At 36.8% G+C, this 24,172-nt stretch overlaps 1 protein-coding gene and 1 long non-coding RNA gene across 2 annotated transcripts; one reads left to right on the top strand and one right to left on the bottom strand.

The window, feature by feature from the left end:
- Nucleotides 1-9,905: 9,905 nt before the first annotated feature.
- LOC139187693 (uncharacterized) lies at nucleotides 9,906-12,293 on the bottom strand. Its single transcript, XM_070825775.1, has 4 exons — nucleotides 12,143-12,293; nucleotides 11,805-11,878; nucleotides 11,035-11,122; nucleotides 9,906-10,722 (listed from the first exon to the last, which is right to left on the bottom strand). The coding sequence occupies exons 1-4, from the start codon at nucleotides 12,291-12,293 to the stop codon at nucleotides 10,307-10,309; spliced, it is 729 nt and encodes a 242-aa protein (XP_070681876.1). The 3' UTR covers nucleotides 9,906-10,306.
- Nucleotides 12,294-18,882: 6,589 nt separating this feature from the next.
- Nucleotides 18,883-20,012, top strand: LOC103435076 (uncharacterized). Its single transcript, XR_529357.3, has 2 exons — nucleotides 18,883-19,611; nucleotides 19,742-20,012. It is a non-coding gene; the product is annotated as an uncharacterized lncRNA (long non-coding RNA).
- The last annotated feature ends 4,160 nt before the right edge of the window (nucleotides 20,013-24,172 follow it).

Genomic DNA, 24,172 nt, shown 5'->3' on the forward strand with positions numbered 1-24,172 from the left:
GTACTTTCATTGAGAGTTGACTCCACACTTGCAGAATACTCTCGCATCTAAGGTTTTCTATTTTCTTGTTCATTTGTAGATTTCTCGTACATTCTTATTATTAGAATTTTTTATTTGCAAAAATTCTTTGATAAAATGTAAAAGAGAAGTACAATGGCTAGAAATTTAGAGAATTCAACAAATGAAAATTTCAACATTCAAGAGATGGGACCACAACGATCCACGAGGCTAAATGTGACAATAGGTGGAGCGACACCACCACCATGAGTTTCCACCACGGGAACCACCACGATGGCCACCCACGGCGAGGTCCATGGTGTCACCACCATGACCCGAGACGTGCCATGCAAAACGTCTCACGGCACTAGGGCCACAACCCAAGCCATGTCACGCCACGCCCAATGCAAGCTCAACACGTTGCCAAGCCGAGCCCAAGCCTCGCACCCGCGTGCGTCATACGCCAAGCAACCTACTCTCGTGGCCTAGCCTGCTCCCGCGGCTCAGCCTACTCCTATGGCCCATCCTGCTCCCGTGGTATTCCAAGCAGCCCAAATCTGCCCAAGACTATCTCAACCATCCGAACCAACCATCGAGCCGGGGGCATTTTCACCATGTTTCTCTGCGGATTTGACATTTCCCAATTCAAATCTCGTGCTCGAAGCCTACCACACTTCCACTGCTCAAGGAGGCACATTCCTTCCAAGCTCTTCCAATCCAAATGGCGAACAACACTTATCTCGACAAGCCATAGAGTTGACAAGCGTTCTTGCACAACAGACGACCTTGGTGAATCAACTTTTGCAAAGCATCGAGATCCAATGTGCCCCGGACGAGGTGTCCCGAAGTAGGATAAGGGCAGACGAACCTTTCCAATAGCATCCCGGTAAGTAGCCACGAGCTGAACGTTCGGGTAGTATACATTTTTGATTAGGCTCTCGAGATAGCGTATACTCCCGTTTTAGCGTGCAGAGAAGCGTGCACTCTCGACTAGGCCCGATGAAAAGTATATACTCACGGTTGGGGCCACACTCCGATAATCAACATAAGCAGCCTTCCAGATAAAACATTCATTCGCGGCTAGGCTCGCAAGGAGTGTCCTCCACGTCACATCGGAGTAGGCAACATGATGGACAGAGAGAAGCAGTCACTCAATTCGGCTCAAGTTCAACCGGCAGTATGCGAAAAATTCCCTTGTTTGCCAGGTGTGGACCACATGCACCCTGCCATAGCGTAGACGCGCCGAGTACCAGAAAGACACACTAGCCCAACCACAAAAAACCGGGGGTAGGCTAAGGATTATTTCGGTTGTCCCAGCAATCCATCTTTCCTCAGCTGCACTCACGACAATGATTTCCATGCTCTCCAGTGCGAGAGGATAAACTAATTGCTCTCCAGTGCGAGAAGGTAAACCAATTCCCCGACACCTATATGGGTCTGCTCTCCAGTGCGAGAGGATAAAATAATTGCTCTCCAGTGCGAGAGGGTAACGAATTCCCCGACACCCATATGGGTCTGCTTACCAGTGCGAGAAGATAAACTAATTGCTCTCTAGTGCGAGAGGGTAAACCAATTCTCCGGCACCCGTATGGGTCTCCTCTCCAGTGTGAGAGGATAAACTAATTGCTCTCCAGTGCGAGAAGGTAAACCAATTCTCCGACACACATATGGGTCTACTCTCCAGTGCAAGAGGATTAACTAATTGCTCTCCAGTGCGAGAAGGTAAACTAATTGATCTCCAGTGCTAGAGGGTAAACTAATTGCCTCCAGTGCGAAAGGGTAAACTAATTTCTCGACACTTATCTGGGTAAGCTTTCCAGTACGAGAAGGCCACATAGTTTAAAAGATCGAATGTTTGAAGATCAACTAGGCAGCAAATGGTCATGGGGCAGCAGTTGAAAAGTGACATGTTTGTTACGTTATTGGAAAAAAAATTTAGATTTCCATATTTACTTGTCTTATATGGGAAACTCATTAAATGACCATTCTATTGCATGCGTTTTGGGGTGGGAAACAGGTGAAATGTGAGGTGCACGGCTAGCGTAACGTTTATGTGGACTGCTATTGTAACGGTTATGCTTGGTCTACATCAATTTATGTATTAAATCTTTACAACCGATTTTGTCCATATATGGAAATGGTGTTATCTAAATTTTGGATTCGTAATTATCTCTAATTTTGCACAAGTGCCCGTTAAGTATAAACAAATTAGCAATTTGCCCTTAATTTTCTCTATTTTCAAATAAAAACCGATATTGATCCTAGCTTCCAAAAAACACCCCTATGTTGGTTAAAGTGCCTTCTCAAATATTTTTTCAAATATATTCCTAATTACTAGGTAGAACCTATATCATGAATTTTTTTTGTTAAGTATATTCCTAATTTCTTAGGTAGAATACTATTCAGAGTAGTAAAGATTAACCCTAAAATAAAATTATAAATCAAACATAGACAGAGAGTGACAACAAGTATAGATTTAAAGCGTTTTTAAAATTTATTATTTTTTTCATTTGCCTATAACCGTACAAGTACTGTTTTGGAAGTTGTAAAACCGTACAAGTGGTTAGCCGTCAAAGCCGAGTGCTTTTATAATAAAATCTTACCTAGAAGTTTCAAATTGTTACATGTGAGCGTGCTAATATTACGGCATGCCATATGCATGAACTCTTTTATTTCATGTACTAACGTACGCTTACATTACTTATACTTCTGTAAGTACGCCAATATAAAAAAGTTTGGATCTACTATTCACTCATCTCATGCCACTAAGTTAAAGCTCAAAAACACTAATGTATGCTTAATTAAAAGCTAACATGCAAAGAGCAATAAGTGATTGAATAAACATATGTGGTATGTAGTGAATATTAATTTGTTTTGCCAATATATTTTCCAACCCCATATGTAATTTTCGTATGTATTATTCGTGGTAAATAAACACAAGCACCCATATTATGTAGGTTAATATTTTTCTGGCCACTTGGATATTTAGCAAATAGAACAATATACCAAGGGCATGAACGAAATCAAACTTTTATAAGGTACTTAGTGGCAAAGTTGACAACGAATGCATTTACACATTTGGATATAAATAGGGGATGGGGGTTGAGTAACTCAGAACCGCACCATAAGCTCTAAAAGAAGATGTGCACCAGAGAAGTTGAAGTAGAAGATGCACCATATAAACTGATCTGATCTTCAGCTTCAACTTCTACAGGTACGCATCTTTTATTAGACCTTACAAGAAAGATGCAGCGACTTCTATTAGACACAGACGGGATATAAATAGGGGAGGGGGTTGAGTTACTCAGCGAAGAACCAAAAGCTCTAAAGGAAGATGCACCATAAGCTCTGATCTTCAGCTTCCACTTCTTTTGGTGCATCTTTTATTAGACCTATAACAAAGGTGGATCGACTTCTATTAGATGCAACATCTAGACGCAGCAACCACATATAAGAAAAAGGAAGATATAGTAGTTAGGAAGTGGAAGATGAATCAATAGAGGAGGGACAATTGAAAGAAAAAACGGTGATGGTAAAAGTAAAGATGGAGACAGCAAAAATGGGGGAGCTAGAAAACTGTTCGATGAAGATGATGATTTACAGAGGCTGCTGTGCGGTGAATGCCCTGGACATCTTCATCTTCATTGAACTGTTCTAGCGCACCCATATTTGTTGTCTCCCTCGGTACTTCTACCATCACAGTGTCCTCTCTTAATTCTCCCTCCTCTAGTGATTCATCTTCCACTTCTCCCTCCTCTAGTGATTCATCTTCCACTTCCATTTTAACTACTATATCTTTCTCTTTTTATAGGGGAGGCGAGGAGGAGTGGCGCGAAGCCCTTTACGTACATCCACCCTCTACGTACGTATCTTATGAGTTATGAGGACTCTAATGGCCTTCTGAATTAGGGCAAGATTAGTTAATTGTTAGTGTGTTTTTCTGGGACGACAGGTGATAGTGAGTTTTATGTACTTTTGTACTCTGTAACCAAAAAAAGAAAAAGACTATGGTTTGTAGGCAGAAGCTAAGCCTGTTTGGTATCTTACCAAAAAAATTTGGTTGTTCTTAAAAATAATTTTCAAATAACATCACTTAAAAACAGTATTCTTTTAAGTCTCAAAATTTCAAAAATCTGTTTGGTTGAATTTTTAAAAATAATGTTTTTAGTTTGAATTCAAACTTCCTTGAACAAAAATTGGAGGAGAGAAAGAATTGGGAAAGAGAAAAGAAAGAGGAAATAGTTGGTGAGGGGAGAGAAAGACAGGGAGAGGACGAGGAGGATAGGAAGAGCAAAAAATTACGGTGAGGAGATGAGGAGTGAGAAGAAAGAGAGTGTAATGAGAGAGAGACAAGACAAAGGCTGAGGAGAAAGAAAAAACAAGGTGTGACGTGGGGAGAGAAGAAAGAGAGGGTTGAGAGCGAAAAAAGAGAGGGTTACGAATGAGCAAAAGAAGATGTTGAGGAGAGTATAAAAATTCTAAAAACTCACTTTTAGTGTTTTTAAAAAATAGCTTATGCTTTTAAGTTAGTTTTGAATCCAATTTTTAAAAAGAGTTCTACCAAACAATAATTCAAAATCTAAAACTCAAAAAGTGTTTTTGAGTTAAAAAATTGAACTTAAGTGGAATACTAAACAAGCCCTAATGTTCTTTTCCTTATTATTTCATCAGGACATCAGAATGTGAAGCACATGTTTTTCAGGTGATGGTTTTCATCACTTTCCTTCATTTCTTTGTTCTCTTTAATCTTTACTCTACAGCCGCATCATTTTTTTTATTTCTTGGATATGCAGGTGCATCTGTGCACATAAAATTTGACATAATTAAACTCATTTTTCTTCTTTTTTATTTCTCTCTCTCTCTCTCTCTCTCTCTCTCTCTCTCTAGTCTTCTTCTTTTGTGAGTTTTTCCTCCTGTACTGCCGCAGCTTTGAGATTTCCTGGTTCTTTTGGTTGTCCTCGCCCTAGATTCTTTTTGAAAAACCAGCGATCATGGACAAGCTTGTGGCTTCAGTTTTGGATGCCTCAGACTTGAGCTTATTCAATCCGTAAGGATTGAATTTCATTATAATTCTTACGGATTAAAAAATTATATTTAATGCCATTCTTTTGATGTACATTCATTGTTCTCAACATATCACAAATTATAAAATTTTACACACATATGAACTCAATCTGTCGTTTAACAAAGAATAAAAATGTAGTTGAGTTGGTGAATTGTCATTCTATCGCTTGTGAAGTCATGGATTCAAATTTTTCGATAGACGTTATTTCTATTTTTAATTGAAATATTAATATATAAGCCGCCACCAATCAAGGCAACCAGAAAAGTTTCCGGTGAATATTTATGCGGCCAAAAATTTCCTTGACAAAGATTCAGGTGACTGTGCTAGGTAGGTTGTGGTTTATGTGCAATGAGGGCAAAAATATTAATGTATTATTTTATAATTGTCTTAGCTCACAAAGTGTGGCTTTATCCAAATAAAATGAGTTGGAGTTGTAATCCTAATTCACTTAGATTATCTCCAACTCTTGGAGCCCAAAACATTTAGGGGGTGTATTCAATTGAGATTTTAATTCTTTTAATGAATCTAGGGGTATGCAATCAGGATTTTAAATAATTTTCTGAAATTCAAGATGTATTCAATTAGAATTTTAAGATAGTTTATTAAAATCCTTAGAAATCCGGGTGTATTCAATTAGGATTTTAAAGAAGTTTATAACATTCCAGATGTATTTAATTAGAAATTGATTTTAAAGAATTTGAGAAAGTTGAGGAATTACAGGGAATTTGAGAGATTTCGTAGTGTATTTTAAGCATCCATAAATCTTACCTCTCCCCATGAGATTTCGAGGGAATTGAATCAAAATTTTATATAGAATCTCTACAAATCAATTAAACTCCATAAAAATTCATGGATTTATAAATTCATTAAAATCTCTCAAATTCTCAATTGAATACACCCCCTAGGTTTTAACCCATAAACAACTTTTTTGCTCCAACCCTTCTAGGTTAAAATTTTAGCTCCAGATTATTAAAAAATAAATTTAGACTAATTGTTTTCTTATAAAAACTTTTCTTAAAACAACTTTTTAAAAAGAAAATAATTATGTAGACTATCCTAATTTAATTTTATGAACATTTTAACCTAAAAATATTTAGATTCAGATAAATATTAAAAAATCACTAACCGACACCATGAAACTCGTGAAATACTATGAAAAAAATATGAAACACATAAAAGGTTTTTTTTTTAATTACTTTAGCCGTCGGATTTAAATTTGGACTGTTAGATATTTTTTTACCGTTAGATTTGATCAAATTATATCTTAACTGTTGGCCCAAAAATAATTTTTGAGTTTTAACTCATATTTGCTTCAAGGGTTAGAGTAAGTTGGGGTAAGTTTAGAACCTAAAATTTGAGTTTTACTCCAAGGATTGGAGTAGGTCTTAAAAGAAGTGACACAGAAAGTTAAGGTTTTTTTCCTAAAGATATTTTACTATGTTTACAAATAGTGTGTTAATTATAATTAAGTAAACTTTTATTTAGAAAACTTCATTTTAATCCTTGACAAAGATGACTTTTTGATTAAAACCATGAGTAAGATCAAAATCTAATTTTAGTCCCTTGATACATTAATAACCTCATTTATTAATTATATTTTGATTTTTTAATTATTTATCTTTTTCTTTCTAATTTTTAATGTATTAATTTTATTTCATTATAATTTTTATTTTCATTTCATTCATCGTAATATATTTTGTTGTGAACATTTAGATAAACTAATTTTTGTTATACAATATATTTTGATGTACTTTATCTTCTTCATTTAGGTATATTAAATTCATTATAATACATTTTGGTGCATATATTTAGGTACACACATTTCGGTACATACATTTCGATACAAACATTTAGGTACATTAATTCAATATTAATACATTTCGGTGCATATATTTAGGTACATACATTTCTGTACTAACATTTAAATATATTAGTTCAATATAATATATTTCGGTACTAACATTTAGGTACATTAATTGAGTCTTTCAAGTTTGAAGAATGTTAAATAAAATTAATAAATTAAAATACTCTTTTTTGGTCAAAAAATAAATTAAAATTTGTGTATTAGTAAATTTAAATATTTAATGGGAGACATTAAATAAAATGCACATTAATTATTTTGAATTAAGGTCACATTAGGGACTAAAATCAATATTTAATCTAACACCAGGTTTTTTTTTTAAATTTTAATCTTCTTGAGGGATTAAAGTTCAAAAACCCCCCAATTTTATTCTTTCCTATATTTTTTTTAATTTCTTCTTACATTGAATTTCTACAAAGAAAACGGTTGTAACATTCGTTTCAATGAATTTGTAAGATTCCTTTCAATGTCAAGTAATTAATGTAAAGATAAGGATGAGCCCCTGTCAAATAAGTGCGAAAAAACAAAACTAGATATGTGTATCAAAATTTAATACCGCACACAGATTTTGACAAAACTGTCATTCTAGATTTTTTATCTTCATATATTTACCTTCTAAAGCATGTCGATTCACATCATCACCTTTCTTCTCCATCATATAAATTCACAAATATTATGTGGTCTTCTCTTGACAAAGGTTTTAGTTTACTCTCTCTCACCAAATGGCGAATAATGGTGGTCAAGAAGTTCATTTTGAATTTGAAAGTCATTGTTTGTTGCCAGTATCATTGGTAGCGGCACGCAAAGTGAGCAAGGGGCGAAGCCCTTTACATCCATCCTTAATAACCATATCTCTAGTAAATATAGTTGTTTGCTTTCCGGCTGGATTGTAAAGAATAGGATAATGATGTGAGCCGGCAGGCTCGACAGGTAATATGGAAAGTGAATGTAAAGGGTATCACATCATTACCCTTTCCTCTATAATCCACCCATAGTCAATTATTTATGAATGGTGTGGTCATAGAGGGTGGATGTAAAGGGCATTGCCTTGTGCCTCCTCCCCCTCCCGCGTACCTTCGGTTCAACTTTTCGTACAATTTCCAATGACATTGGCAAGAAGCAGTGATTCTCATGTTCAAAATTCGCAGGGCTGCAGCGGATTTTAGATCATATGTTGGAGTGGCGGATTTTGTGGCGTTGCATGTTGGAGCGTAGATGTGCAATTTTGTCTGGGTCCATAGACCCCCATCTTCGTTTGTTCATGTACTTAACAAGGATGGTCTCCCTTGCCCTCCATCATAGTTTTTTGTATAACGGGTTATAGGTGACAGGAGGATGTCTTTGTGTCGTAGCTTTACCTATTTCTTGTTGCTGTTCTTTGTTGGCCCGCGGTGGCTTTTTGTACTTCTTTGGTCTCAAGTCCTGGTTATGCTATTATCCAGTTTCCAAAAAAAAAAAAAATGAACTTCTTCACCATCATTAACCTCAATTTGGTGACTTCAAGTTCTTCTTTCTTCTCTATGTTTTCTGGTTGAAGACTTCCAAGTTCAATAAGACCTTATGGTCGCTCGAACGAATCATAATAGGCCTTTCATCACAAATTCAATAGTGGATCAATATGTTGAATTTTCTTTATATTTTTTCTTAGGAGCTAGGGAGGAGTGCATGATCACAGAGCTGATTTGGTTCGAGGAACCCCTCAATTTTATTAGTGATGTGTTGGCTAAGGATTGTATTAGTGATGTGTTGGCTAAGGATTGTAACAATTGTTGCTTGTACCCTACTGCCCATGCTAGCCTATTATCTTGTATTCATCTTCAATCAATGAAATTCGAGCAACTCTTCCTAAAAAAAAAAGGATGAGTGCATGATGAATTTTATAGAATGCTAATAACAATTTTTTTTCATGGTTTACAATTCAGTTGATAAGATATCTTTAATAATACATACGATATTTATTTATATCAAGGGACGGGAGAATGAGCTAAATCTCACAATAAACTATAATAATTTTGTTCGAACTGGCTTGGTGAGAATCGAATTTAAAACTTCTTACTTTTTTTTTAGTTTTGTTCGAATTCAACTTTCTAAATTTTTATCACCTCTGTTAAAATAAAAAATGGATCGATAGTTCTCATATATATATTCATCGATATTATGAGCCTCCTTTTTGTTGTGAGTTTGTTCAACTATTATGTCATTGAGAAAGGGAACCAGGTTTTTTATGCATGTGTGCGTTTATTTTGCAAAGTGCCCATTGACCAACTTCTTCAGGCATAAAAGAAACAAAATCAGCATGCTTGTGCTAAATAGCTGATTCTCTCACATGGTAAGGCCAAAAATAATATCATAAAATTACACATCATCAAATTTCATAATTGTGCATATTCTAATTGTCCTGGGGAAGTTATGCAGCTCAACATTTGCAGAAAAGAAAAACAAAAATAAGAAAGATAGAGTGACAAAACTTCCTTGGCCCAGAAAAATTAGGGAAAAGGGATACATTTAGAGGATATCTGTTACCGTTTGGTACGCAGACGGGACGGAACAGGATTGGACGGGACAGAACAGGACGGAACAGATGATGTAAATATTGAAAAAGATAAGGAGAAATTTGTCATAAAATATTATAAATTTGTGTTCCATGGATGTAGAACAGATCGTTCCAGGGGAAAGAGGTGGAACGAAAAATCAGCCAAATTTCGTTCCATAGGACAACCCGTTCCACAGTTTTTAGGTGCACCAAACGTGGGACGAAACGGCTCGTCCCGTTCCGTCCCACGTACTAAACGGTACCTCAAAGAACAAAAAACAGATACGATTGAAAAATTGTTGCACAGTAGTCAAGCAAGAACCGTTACCACCTTGATTGGCCATTGACGCTCTCGGACTTAACCAGCAGAAGTTCCAAAAACCCGATGGTGCTGCTTGATGCGAGTGCAAAGTAAAAGAAAATGAAAGGGCTCCCCAGCAAGAACGAACAGTGAAAAGTTATCAACTATATAGTATGCCTTATTGCTATTCATGTTGGCCTTATGAACCTGGCCATCTTTCTGAATCTCCGATTCACGCTTATTTAAGGTCTGGGAAAACAAAATTCTGAAAAGCCGCAATACAATTAGGGGTGTGATATCTACACACCTATTTTAACTTCTTCCACATCTTTTTAATTTTCGACCGTAGGATCGGATGAATTGAAGAAGATCAACGGACAAAAATTAACCAGTAACGTGTGACAAGTAAAAATAGGTGTGCGGATAGCACATCCCTACAATTAAGTCTCTTCACGATCTCTCACTTCAAGAGCAGAAAAATGTACATTCTAAGGAGTCCTGAACAAAGAGTGCCTCCGTCTATCGGGCTTGTGCCTTCTAATATGATCGTTACAGTCTATCTGCTTCAATTTCAGACTGAAGCAGAGACTGCAGCATCTTCAAATGTGCACTGCATTTCTTGTGGTCAAAATTGTAGGAACCATTAACATTCTGTTCTTCTAGATTAAACTGTCTCTGGTATGGTGACTGCCATTTCGCTTGCAGATATGCAAGCGATCTCCACGGAGGAAGAGGCGTCGAATTCTGCTTTAGGGAAGATCTAGCAGCTTCAGCCATAACTTGAAGGTACTGTTTCAGCCTAGTCAAGGATCCCACATAAACAACTGGTAGTGAATTCAATATTCTAGCATACGATTGGACAGCTCTAGCTATTTCAAAGTGGCTCCGGAAATCAAGATCAATTATGATACGCTCAGAGCTCCCCAAATTATTGTAGTTCACCACATCAATATATTCATGATCCCCTGCACAAAGATGATACGAAAACAAACTCTCAAAATGACTGAACTCGAAAATTCCTACACCTCAATTGCAATCAGAAACCTATCGGACCCAGTTAAATTGAGCGGACAAGATCTCACAAGCCTATGAGACATTTTCTGATGCATTTTCTACTGAATGCTGAACAAAGTTCGTGGGATCATAGAATCGGCATATTGGTAATACAGAAATAAACAGAAAGTGTTTTACGCACCCAACAAAGGAACAACTGCAGGAAAGAACAACCTAAAAATTCTAAAAATTAAGGTTTAGCAGAATTGAGATAAATGGCATACCTCCGGGGACCTTGCCACTGCCTTGCCACCGAGCCGCGCACACGGCAGCGTCATAACCTGAAAGCCTCAGGAGCTTAACCAGAGCAAACTTGATTTATTCTATCTCTTAACCTGTTATAAATAGGCAGTAGTAAGAGTGATAATCTTTGCTAGGAACAGGAACAAATATCACATTGTTTAGTTTCATAACTATAACACAAAAGGATTGCAGGTAAAGAGATGAAGATTGCAGGTAAAGAAATGAACGGAGGGATACTGATATTATTGCTTTCACTTCTTTTCATTGCTGAGTATTGTGTGTTGTGATCACACACGGGGTGCTCTTTAAATAGAACCACACATGTGAAAACTTACAAAGATGAAAAGATTGCTCTTTGAAAAAACTCATACAACAACAACATGGTCACTATTCTAAAGTCTTCCTCTCCTTTTGGCTAAAAATTGTGGGCATTCACTTCCACAATTTTTACAACACTCCTCCTTGGATGCCCACATATCAATATCAGTTGCCTCATTAAAACCTTGCTCGGAAAAATCCAATGGAAAAAACCGTAGCGAAGGAAAAAGAGTACAATAGGCATGTATCATAGATGCTCCCCCTAATATGTATTTCCTCCTAATTCTACACTTTTCAAATTTAATTGATTGGTAAACCGACGTAATCTGATACTATGCATTAGCTTCTGAAATGTGCACTTTGGTAAAGATTTGGTGAATAGGTCTGCCAAATTTTCATTGGAACGAATTTATATGACTTCAATAACTTTAACCTTCTGAATCTCATCTGCACTGAAAAACTTTGGAGATATGTGTTTAGTCTTATCGCTTAGTATGATTTCAGTGGCTACTATGAATGAGAACATGTCGTCAAAGATTATTTCATTTCGATCCCACAATTCATTAGTACATGCATAATTTATAAAAATTTCTTTGCTTTCATGTACTTTTGTCTCTTCAAAGACATGTGTCTCATCAAAGACATTTTGTTTTTTTGAAAGTACAAAATCATGAATTGTGGATTTGTCATTCATTTCCTTTTCCTGAATGATTTCATTTGGATTCAGTTGTGCCCTCATCTTTCTCTTTCGAGGGGCTGAATCTTTTGAACCTGGGAGTCTACCACGTTTCAGGCGTGCACCGGATGAATCATTCATTGCCACTTTATTTTGTCCAACAGGGACATCAATTCTTGCAGGCACATTTGCAGCTGGTATAAGTGATTTTGCCACTTTCGTAGCATCATTAAATACATATGGCATTTGATTAGCAATACTTTGAAGATGAACGATCATTTTCACTTCATTCTCACATCACGAAGCTAGAAAGTTCTTCTAATGGAGACAACCCGAAAAAACAAATAACAAAACCTTATTATAGTATGGCTTATACACAACGTGATAATGAGGATGATTTCAAATGATATCACAATTTCAATGTTATAAAAAATTTAGTGTAGTAAATAGAAAGTGGGAAAATGAAGAGAACAATATTAATAAATGAGAGGCGAGAGAGGGATTTTTTTGTTTAAATGAGGAAACAAGAACAGCTTTGCTAATGTAATATTTGATGTGAGGTATATTTGATAGTAGATATATGTACTTTCTTCAAATATAACAAGTTTATGTATATAACTGCAATCTGAAACTTAACAAATTGCTTGAATGAGGCAGTGGGCCTTCATTAGTTCCGTTCATGTCTCACACAAAATGGCATTGGAAACACTCACTTATACACAGGGCGTGCCTTAATACCATTTTGTGAACATTTCATCAACCCTAACAAGCGTAAGACAAATCCTGTCCTGAGGTCCTCGCCACTAATGCCATTTGATTCGGGAGGATGTTGTCCACAACCAGATTTGTCCAACAAACCAGAGAGCTAAGTTGAAAGAAAATTTTGTAGTGCGGAATCTTCACTAGCAAAGGCAAAAAGATTATCAATCAAGCTGTCATCCAAACCAGCATCGTTCGACATGAAACACAGAAGAGTTCAAAACTTGTACTCTTGGATTTGGATTTTCCCTTGAAACCAAAGTGTTGGAATTCGTTGGAGCCGATCAGGCCATTGTTTTGTGATCCAAATCAATGAAAGCAGCTGAGACAGTACCAGATAATTGGTAATGGGAGTTTAGGTTATTTTATTGGGAGCTTCAAATGGTGTTCTCAAACTTTTTCTTAAATAAAAACCATCTAATAATTTTATTTAATAAAAATAGCTTGAAAAAATAGCTTGAAATTTAATGAAAATGACAAAAAATATACACAAACAAGCCTAAGTCTTAAAACCCACGGGTTGAAAGCAAAGTTCAACATGCAATATATTGTCACATGTTGAAAACAAAATTCAACACGGAATACATTGTCACATCGTCGCTTGCGAAATCTTTAATTCATCAAAGTATGATCATCTTCCCTTCTATTACCATCATTTTTCATCTCATCCTCTCACACTCTTCTTTTTGTCTTATTCTTTATATAAAAAAAATTCAAAACAAGATGTAGATGTGACATAATTGCAACTGTTTAAATAAGAGGGGATAGAATCCTACTCTTTATTCATCACTTCTTTCTGGGTAATGTTAGGTAAACCAAATTTTTTAAATCAAATGAGCAAACCAAATGATGTGATTGTAGATAATAATTGGATTATTAATTAAGTGTCAATTAACGTATTTGTTTCTTATTAGTGACACATTATTTAATTTATAATTTGATTTAAAAATTTTGATCTTCCTAATATTATCTTTTTTTTTTTTTTTTTTTTTTTGGCTTCTTTCTTTGTATTTTTTCCTCCTCTCACTCTAACTCGTCCACACCATTATTTTCACCTACAGGTACTTGTCAGACACTCACTCCATTACTCCCCAGGCACAAACATCCATAGAGCCATAATATGTTTAAATAAGGAAAAAGGAAAATATAAACCTTATTATTTTGGACTCATCTTTTTATTAGGCCAACTACAACCCAGAGCTTAAAATTTATTTTTCCCCATATATTCCCCCCCCCCTCCCAAAAACCCAATCCATAGAGCCATGATATGTTTAAATAAGGAAAAAAGGAAAATATAAACCTTATCATTTTAGACTCATCTTTTTATTAGGTCAACCATAGAGCCATAATATGTTTAAATAAGGAAAAAGGAAAATATAAACCTTATCATTTTGGACTTATCTTTTTATTAGGCCAACTACAACCCATGGCCTAAAACCTATTTTTCCCCTTCTATTCCCCCCTTCCAAAAATCCAATCCATAGAGCCATAAAATGTTTAAATAAGGAAAAAGGAAAATATAAACCTTATCATTTTGGACTCATCTTTTTATTAGGCCAACTATAACCCATGGCCCAAAACCTATTTTTCCCCTTCTATTCCCCCCCCCCAACCCCCAAAAATCCAATCCAACCAAGGTTCTAATTTGGACCTAAAACCTAAAGCCTAAAATAAAGCCAAATACCAGCTAAGATTTAGTTTAGCCCAAAATCCATGATGGAGCCCAGCTATGCACATGGACGCGCTAGGAAAAAATCCAGTCTCGGCCCACCAACGTGCGCCTCATCTCTCACGTGTTGACACGCCATCAGCGCCTGACAGCCCACTGTCAGGGCAGCTATCGACCACCATCATAAGCCCAATGGCTCTATTTTAAATCAAACGGCTGATGTACTAGGACTGTTGGTTGATCCAACAGTCCAGATTCAAATTATTTTTTATAACAAAATCTAATTTTAAAATACATTGAATCTAACGGTTGAGATCAAATATAATCAAATCTAACAGTAAAAAAAAAGATCTAATGGTCCAAATTTAAATCCAACGGCTAAAATAAGTAAAAAAAAAAATTTAACTCAAAATTCATCCAAAAAAATCTATAAATACTTATGTATTTGTTCAAATATCCATACAAAACTCACTTTTCTCTACAATTCTTCCAATTTTTCTTTCTGCCATTTCTTCCCATTTCCAAATTTTTCAAGATGGCAAAAGAGCATATTAGAGGTCGTAATTGGACCTTTAAGGAAGATGTTGCTTTATGTTTGGCATGGGTTTCTATTAGCGAAGATGGTGCCGTTGTCACAAATCAAAATAAAAATGTCTTGTGGGGTAAAATCGTTGATAAGTTCCATGAAAACTCCAACGTTGGCTAAAGGGAAGGTGCTGGCGTTTACGATTGATGGAAGGTTATCAACAAAGCGTGCACTTTATGGAAGGGAAGCTTGGAGAGAGCTGTGGTTGACATGGCTAGTGGAAGGAGAGCCGCAGAAGTTGTGAGTTTCTTAATTTGTTGATATTTTATTTGTCATGTACATAATATTATTTTGCAATTAATTGTTTTTATGTATTTTTTGCATAGGGTGACAAATCAATGGTAATTTACAAGACAAGAACTACACCAAAAAATCAAGCTTTTAAGTTGCATCATGCTTGGAACATCCTCAAGGATTGTCCGAGGTGGGGAACCAATGCAGACCAACAATGGGGAAGATTATTCCACCGTGAAGTCGCACCGACAAATGATGTCAATGAAAGTGTCGATGAATTGACCCCAACTTCTTCTTTTGCAAAGGCCCCGGGAAAAGATAAGCAAAAGGAAGCAAAGAGAAAATGGAAGTCCCAAGATCTGATTAGTGCACAAATTGCTACCGGATTTGCAAGATTGACCGAAAGTCATAGCTCTCAGAAGGAAGAAGCGACCCGAATGCGTTTGGCCATGACGCAAGAAGGGGATAGGGAGAAAGAAAGGTTCAAATGTAATTTCATGATGGAGGACCTCAGCAAATACACTCCATAGAGGAAGAAGTTCTTACGTGATAAACAAAAGGAAATTTTGTGAAGGCATGCCACAAGGAGTATATTTCAAGATAATGATTCATCTCAAGGCTATATCCCAAGTCCACCACCAAGTCAAGATGGTGGATATCATTATTAAGTTTATATAGTTTATGAATTATCAATTGTATTAAGTTTATGTGCTTTATGTGGTTTATTAATTCTCGTTTGTATTAAGTTAATGTAGTTTATTCATTGTTATTTATATTAAGTTTATGACTTATTAATTATCGTGTGTATTAAATGTATGGCTTCTTAATTATTGTTTCTATTAATCTAGATGCCTTCAATAATTATTGTATTTATTATTACACACCTTGAAGTACAATAGATGCCTTCAATAAATCAAACGGTCTTCAATAATTTTGACAACATACTAGACAAAAGACTTGTCACAAGAAGACATTTCAATTTATTACTAGAAAATATCAACATAGTACACTTAAAATTATTACATAAAATAACAACATATCACACTTAAATTTAACACAAGAACACATTAATACAGCAACATCATCAACATTCTCCTTCTCAGGCCATATATGCTCAACCAAATCCTTGAGGAGTGTGTCATAACCTTGAGGAGCTTGAATTCTATTTAAACATCTCATATACTCACTCAGTGTGACCGTATCCTGTCAGGTCTCATATATGGTTGCAGCGAGATATTCAATATCTCTTGTCATAGCTCCCGTATATATTGGTTGGTCATTATCCACATCTTCATCAAAATCTTCTTCAATTTCTACGTACTCATCTTCCACAATCATGTTGTCCAAAATTATGCACGTCATCATGATTGAATGGAGGTCTTCGGCATGCCACAATTGTGCAACCCCTCTAACAATGGCCCATCGAGCTTGTACGATCCCGAACATTCTCTCCACATCCTTCCTGTAAGATTCTTGTTTCTACGAAAATAATTTCATCTTCGCACTATCGGGATGAGAATAACTTTTCACAAAGGTAAACCAACTAGGATAAATATCATCAGTTAAGTAGTAACCTAGCTCATACCTATTACCATTTACCTTGTACCTCCATTCTAGTGCCAATCCATTGACAACATCACCAAACAAAGGAGAAGATCAAAGAATGTTGATATCGTTGTTTGATCTAGGAGCACCGAAGAATGCATGCCAAATCCATGTGTCGTAAAACGCCACAGCCTCGAGCACGATGGTTGGCTTGTTGTGACGGCCCTTGATTTGGCCAGCCTAAGCAGTAGGACAATTCTTCCACTCCTAATGCATACAATCGAGACTTTCTGTCATGCCAATGAAGCCTCTTTTGTTTGCCTTGTGTAGAAGCCTCTTCAAATTTTCACGGTTAGGCTTGCTAAGGTATGTGGCTCCATATATGGCCTCAATTGCCTTACAGAAGCGCATGAGGTTCTCAATAACAGTATTCTCCGCAAGTCGACAATATCCGTCGGTTGAGTCTGCAGAGCACTCATTAGCTAGCATCAGAAATGCAGATGTGTGCTTATGATGAGGTGATAGACTTTGTCGGCCTACAACATTTATCTTCCTTGCAAAGTAGTGGTCATGATGGACAACTACATTCAAGATGCTTTCAAAAAGCTTTTTCCTCATCCAATATCGACTCCAAAAATCATGAGGAGGATATCTCAGACGTTTGATGAAATAATCCTTCATCATCCGATCATGACACTTTTCTCTACCACACTGCACAAATGAACACCCTGTGACAGAACCACGATAGCTAGATTCGGCATGGTGCTTATATTGCATAAGCGAGTTTGCAAATTCGACTTATTCGTTGTTCATTTCTGCATCCGCATTTGCAATGCTTGCTTGGTATTGTGTCATATGCATTGCCAAGCTACACCTTCTTCTATTACCCATTGATAAGAATCAGATATTGATGATTTTGAGGAAACAAAAACACTTTGAAATTTGGAAGATTGGTGAATATGTTGTGTGATGGTTAGATATTCAACCTATGCTTATATACAGGATGATTGAAGGTTTGCGTTTCATGTGTGTAGGTTTGTGTTTCATGCATTTCATGTGTTTTGTATGTATTTGGTATGTGTTTCCTGTGTGTCATATGTTTCACATGTTTGGTGTGTTATACATCTCTATCATGTGTTTTGTATGTGCTTTATATGTGTTTTGTGTGTCGTGTGTGTTTCATGTATTTTGTGTTTATACATCTCTATCATGATTTTCATATTCTTCCATAGTGTTTCATGTATCGATTTAATGATTTTTCAATATCTATCGGAATTGAAATATTTTTAGGTTAAAATGTTCATAAAATTAATTTAGGATAATCTACATAATTTTTATTTTTAAAAAAAAATTAGCCTAAATTCATTTTTTTAATAATCTGGGGCTAAAATTTTAGGCCATAATGGTTGGAGCAAAAAAGTTGTTTCTGGGATAAAACCTAAATTTTCTAGGCTAAAAATTTTAGATTTTAGGTCATGGGTTGAAGATGGTCTTATTAGTTTTTCTTTCCTTTTTCATTTTTTTCAACTTATTAGTTTTTCATTATACTAAGTATTTCATTTGGTGTTTTACCACATTTTTCTTCAACACATAATAAAAGGAGTGACATATAAAAATTTACATTTTTCTCTTTAAAGATATTTTCCTATGTTTACGAATGGTATGTTAATTATAAATTACGCTAAGTTTTATTCTTTCTTATTTCTTCGTACAATGAATTTCTCTATAAAAAAAACGCATGTAACATTGTTTCAATGAATTCGTAAAGATTCCTTTCAACGTCAAGTAATCAATGTAAAGATAAGGATGAGCCATTGTTAAACAAGTGTGGAAAAACAAAACTAGATACTGTGTATCAAAACTTAATACCGAACATAATTTTGATAAAAAAATACCGCACACAGATTTATGCCCACAATACTTTCAAAATTGCCATTCTAGATTTTTCCTCTCATATACTTACCTTGTAAAGCATGCCGATTCACATCATTCGCCTTTCTTCTTCATCATATAAATTCACAGATATTATGTGGTCTTCTCTTGACAAAGTCTAGTTTCCTCTCTCAAGGGAGTCACCAAATGGCAAATAATGGTGGTCAAAAAGTTCATTTTGAATTTGAAAGTCATTGTTTGTAGCTAGTATCATTGGCGGCTGCAGGCAAAGTGGAACCAAAGGTACGCCAGGAAAAAAGGAAGCATAAGGCGAAGTCCTTTACATCCACCCTTTATGACCACACCTCCCGTAAATATAGTTGTCTGCTTTCCAGCTGGATTGTAGAGGAGAGGATAATGATGCAAGCCAGCAGGCCCTACAGGTAATATGGACGATGAATGTAAAGAGCTTCACATCATTACCCTATCCTTTATAATCCAGCCGGAAAATAGCCAGTTGTGTTTATGAATGATGTGGTCATAGAGGGTGGATGTAAAGGGCATTGCCCTGTGCCTCCTTGCCCTCCGGCATACCTCTGGTTCAACTTTTTGTGCAGTTGCCAATGACATTGGCGACAAGCAATGATTCTCATATTCAAAGTGAACTTCTTCACCGCCATTATCCTCCATTTGGTTGAAGACTTCAAATTCAATAAGAGCTAATGGTCACTCAGACAAATCATAATAGGCCTTTCATCACAAGTTCAATAGTAGATCAATATGTTGAATTTTCTTTTTTTTCTTTTTTCCTTTTGGAGCTAGGGAGGATTGCATGATCACGGAGGAGATTTGGATCGAGGAACCCCTCGATTTTATTAGTGATGTTTTGATTGAGAATGGTAATTGCTGTTGCTTATTTTGGCTTGGGTTGTAGGTCGTTGTTGTTATAGTCTAATTCCCTACTGCCCATGCTGTCTAGCTATTATCTTGTACTCATCTTTTTTTTTCTTTTGGTAAACAAAAATTTAGGGGAGATTGACTACTCTTAGCATCAGCACCAAGGCATATCCACAACCTCAAGCCAGAAAGACTTACGTGTAGCACCCAATTTTCAGCTGCTACCGGTATAGATTTACGTAGAAATTTACAGATCACACACTAACGAGAACTGCTAATAGCGGGGAATCTTGTACTCATTTTCAATTAACGTAATTCGACCAATTCTTCCTCAAAGGGATGAGCACATGATGAGTTTTAAAGAAAGCTAATAACAATTTTTTTTTCATGGTTTACATTTCAATTGATAAAGATAATTTTTTCAATACATACGATATCATCTACATAAAGGGGTGAGGGAATAAGTTAACCCTCACAATTAGCTAGCCATAATAATTTTGTTCAAATTTGCATTTTGGTGAGAATCGAACCTATAACATCTTACTACTAAATCTTGTTTGAATTCAACTTTCTGAATTTTTATCACCCCTGTAAACAAAAAAAGAACAAGAAGAAAAAAAATATAAGCAGATAGTACTCGTATATATTCATTGGTATTATAAGCCTTTTTTCTTTGTTATGAGAGTGTTGAATTTATTATGTCGTTGTTTCTTTAACTCAATGGATTATGGCGAAAAGTAACCAGGTTCTTCATGCATGTGTGTGTTTTATTTTGCCAAGTGGCTGTTGATCAACTTCACGTATACAAAATTGTTGATCATTACTGGATGGCCGATGAGGTGTATTTAAGAATTGTTCAAGAAATATTCAAGAAAAAAAAGTAGATAAAACAAGGACCCAAAAAAATTTAGGCGTATTTACATTTAGTTATGATCGTTGGATGTTATAAGATTCAAAGGTTACAATAAAGTGTGAAAATATTTGTCTTTTAATCTTATCCCATTTAGGTATAGTATGTTAATTATAATTACGTCACATTTTATTTGTTTATATTTGTCTTATTTTTTTTGTACATAGAATCTATTACATAAAATGCGTGTGATCGTTTAATTTGTAAAGATTTCTTTCAACATACAATAATTAATATAAAGATAAGGATGTGTCATTACAAATAGGTTTGAAAGAATAAAATCTGATAAGATGTAACTTAAACGGCACACAGAATTATGCCCATTGTGTTTTTGAAACGTTATTCTAGATCTTTCCTCTTCATCCAAGACTAAGTTGTTTTATACATGATTAAGAAGTATCTTGATCAATAATTGCTTCATATTTTAAATTACATAGAGAAAATGATACAAAGTCTTGATACATGAAATAACCAAGACAAAGCGGAATACGATGATAGATCTCAAGAGCTTAAACCATGTGGAATTCTCAAAAATCGTACACATAATTGACCACAAGCACATTAATTTTTATAGCTCTTTTTTATTCAGTTTTCATTTTTATCTATTTATGTTTATTTTTCAAGTTTCATCGATTTATAAACCTTATCCACTTGTTCACACGTCTGCTTACACACCCTCTAATGCAAGTAGGCCCTATAGAGAGCAAAACATGCCATTGGAACCCAGAATCTGCTCCAGTACCTAAAGGATATGGACGCTGAGACATTCGAGAACTTTTACTCGCTTTCAGATCTGGATCTTGCAAATGTGATGAGCCTGAAATGCTAGGAGGTGGAGACGTAGAACATCCACTGCCACTTACTGGCAAAGTACTATCGGCAGTTTCTCTAATGGTGGTCACGCTGCTGTCCACAAACTTCGCTAACCCCACAATGTATATACTTAACTCTACCATGTTCGTTTAAACCAGATTCCAACTATAACCTTTGTACAAGCACCCCATTACGTTTTTTATTATTTATAAGTTTTCTCTATTTTTTTTCTAATAAGGGAACACTACCTCAACCTATATGCTCCACTCACAAAGCTTCAACATACAAGCTTCAACAAAAGAAAATTCAAAGAACTTAGCGAAGAAGGCTTTGGTGTATTTAACACAATACGTTGAAATGAAGGAAAGCTTATTTATTGATATCCCCGATAAGTTACAAATATGTACATATACTTGAGTCAAAATAAACAAAAAAGAGGGAGCCTTCACAAAGGTTGCTTAGGAGAAGTCTCAGCAGTCGGTAGAGCCCCAGAAAGAGAAGGCACCGGAGGAGGATCATTCGGAGCCTCAGTACTGGACAAAACCCTAGAAGGAGGAGGCATCAGAGGTTGATCATTTGGAGCTTCATTACGCGGTACAGCCCCAGAAGACGAAGGCAATAAATGCCTTTGGAACAAACCCACAAATCTTTGATGATCAAGTAAAACCTGACCATCAGATTCCTTCATCTGGTCAAGCTTCCTCTTCATGTTTGTAGCATAGTCATGTGCGAGCCGGTGCAACTGTTTATTCTCATGCTTGAGCCCCCTAATCTCCTGTTTGAGACTCATCACTTCAGCCGCCAATGATTCAACTTGGCGGGTTCGAGCAAATAGGCGTTGGGCCATATTAGACACAGAACCTGCACACTGAACACTGAGAGCCAGAGAATCCTTAACAGCCAACTCATCAGACCGTTTGGAAAGTAGTCTGTTATCTTTGGGAGTGAGAAGGTTCCTGGCCACTACCGCAGCGGTCATATCATTCTTCATCACGGAATCCCCAACGGTAAGAGGACCAGTAGGGGAGACGAAGGATGGGCGCCATATGTTGTCTGGAGAAGGCGGGGCTGCCTCTTCAACAAGGTTCAAGTCAAAACGACGGTCGGAGGGGCCAGACATTTTCAAAGGTGTTGAAGAGAGAAGAGGTCGGACAAATCAAGATCTTAGAAGTGCAAGAATGGAGCTTCTACTGGTGGATATTCAAGTGTGCTTTGGAACTTAATGTCAGCCCCTATAAAAATCTGCACTCGACGAAGCTTCAGAAATCGAAGAGGCGCCTGCTCAGAAATCGAAGAGGCGTTTGCTTTCTCAAAAGCTGGGCTGCTCAGAGACCACGAGGGTCGATCTCAAAAATCGAAGAGGCGTTTGCTTTCTCAAAAGCTGGGCTGCTCAAAGATCACGAAGGTCGATCTCAGAAATCGAAGAGGCTTGCTTTCTCAAAAGCTGGGATGCTCAGAGACCACGAGGGCCGATCTCAGAAATCGAAGAGGCACCTACTTTTCCAGCCTTGTCAGCACCTGTCACACGCACACTCAGCTTTGCGGAAATTATGGGCATTCTGTCGAAGATTTCTGACGAAGTAGAAAGCACATGAATCGTACTGTTCAATCACCCACTTCCCACACGCAACAGTAGCTCATGGGTACCACAGATAACTTTGCCAATGTTCTCTGACAAAGTTGAGACACGTGAAGCTTGCAGCTCCCACTACATCGCTCTGACCAAGAAGGGTAAAAGAATTGCAAAGAAACAACACTAACAAAGTTTAAACACATAAATTTTGAAGGTCTAGCTACCATATTATTACCCACAAGGGTAAAGGAACAGTACCACTGCTGGATAATTGGAAAGTCCCGGTGTGTCAACCTCTGTGCTTCGTGGCAAGGTAGACTAGCAAACATGCCCAACCTGTACTCACATTCGAGAAAACACTCCCAACAAGATTGCTTGCTCCAAAATCGAAGAGGCACCGCCCTCCGAATCTCGAGAGCCAGACTCCCAACATGATTACTTTCTCAAAAATCGAAGAGAGGGTAAAGGAACAGTACCACTGCTGGATAATTGGAAAGTCCCTGTGTGTCAACCTTTGTGCTTCGTGGCAAGGTAGACTAGCAAACATGCCCAACCTTTACTCACATTCGAGAAAACACTCCCAACAAGATTGCTTGCTCCAAAATCGAAGAGGCACCGCCCTCCGAATCTCGAGAGCCAAACTCCCAACATGATTACTTTCTCAAAAATCGAAGAGAGGGTAAAGGAATAGTACCACTGCTGGATAATTGGAAAGTCCCTGTGTGTCAACCTCTGTGCTTCGTGGCAAGGTAGACTAGCAAACACGTCCAACCTTTACTCACATTCGAGAAAACACTCCCAACAAGATTGCTTGCTCCAAAATCGAAGAGGCACCGCCCTCCGAATCTCGAGAGCCAGACTCCCAACATGATTACTTTCTCAAAAATCGAAGAGACACCGCTCTCCGAATCTCGAGAGCCAGACCCCCAGCAGGATTGCTTTCTCAAAAATCGAAGAGGCATCGTTCTCCGAATCTCGAGAGCCAGATTCCCGACAGGATTGCTTGTTCAAAAATCGAAGAGGCACCACTTTCCCAACTTCAAGAGCTGGATCTCCTTGGATAAAGCTTGTCTGTAATCTTCACACGCAACATCAGCTTTCCAGATACCACAGACCACTTTTTCAAAGTGCTCTGACAGAGTTAAAACATGTGAAGCTGGCAGCTCCCACTACCGTGCTATAACCAAGCAGGGTAAAGGAATAGCATTATTACTTGATGTTAGAGAGACTCCTATATATGTCGACCTCCATCCCTAACGGACAGGCA

The sequence above is a fragment of the Malus domestica genome, chromosome 07 (assembly GCF_042453785.1).
Source record: "Malus domestica chromosome 07, GDT2T_hap1".
In the NCBI taxonomy this organism is placed as follows: Eukaryota; Viridiplantae; Streptophyta; class Magnoliopsida; order Rosales; family Rosaceae; genus Malus; species Malus domestica.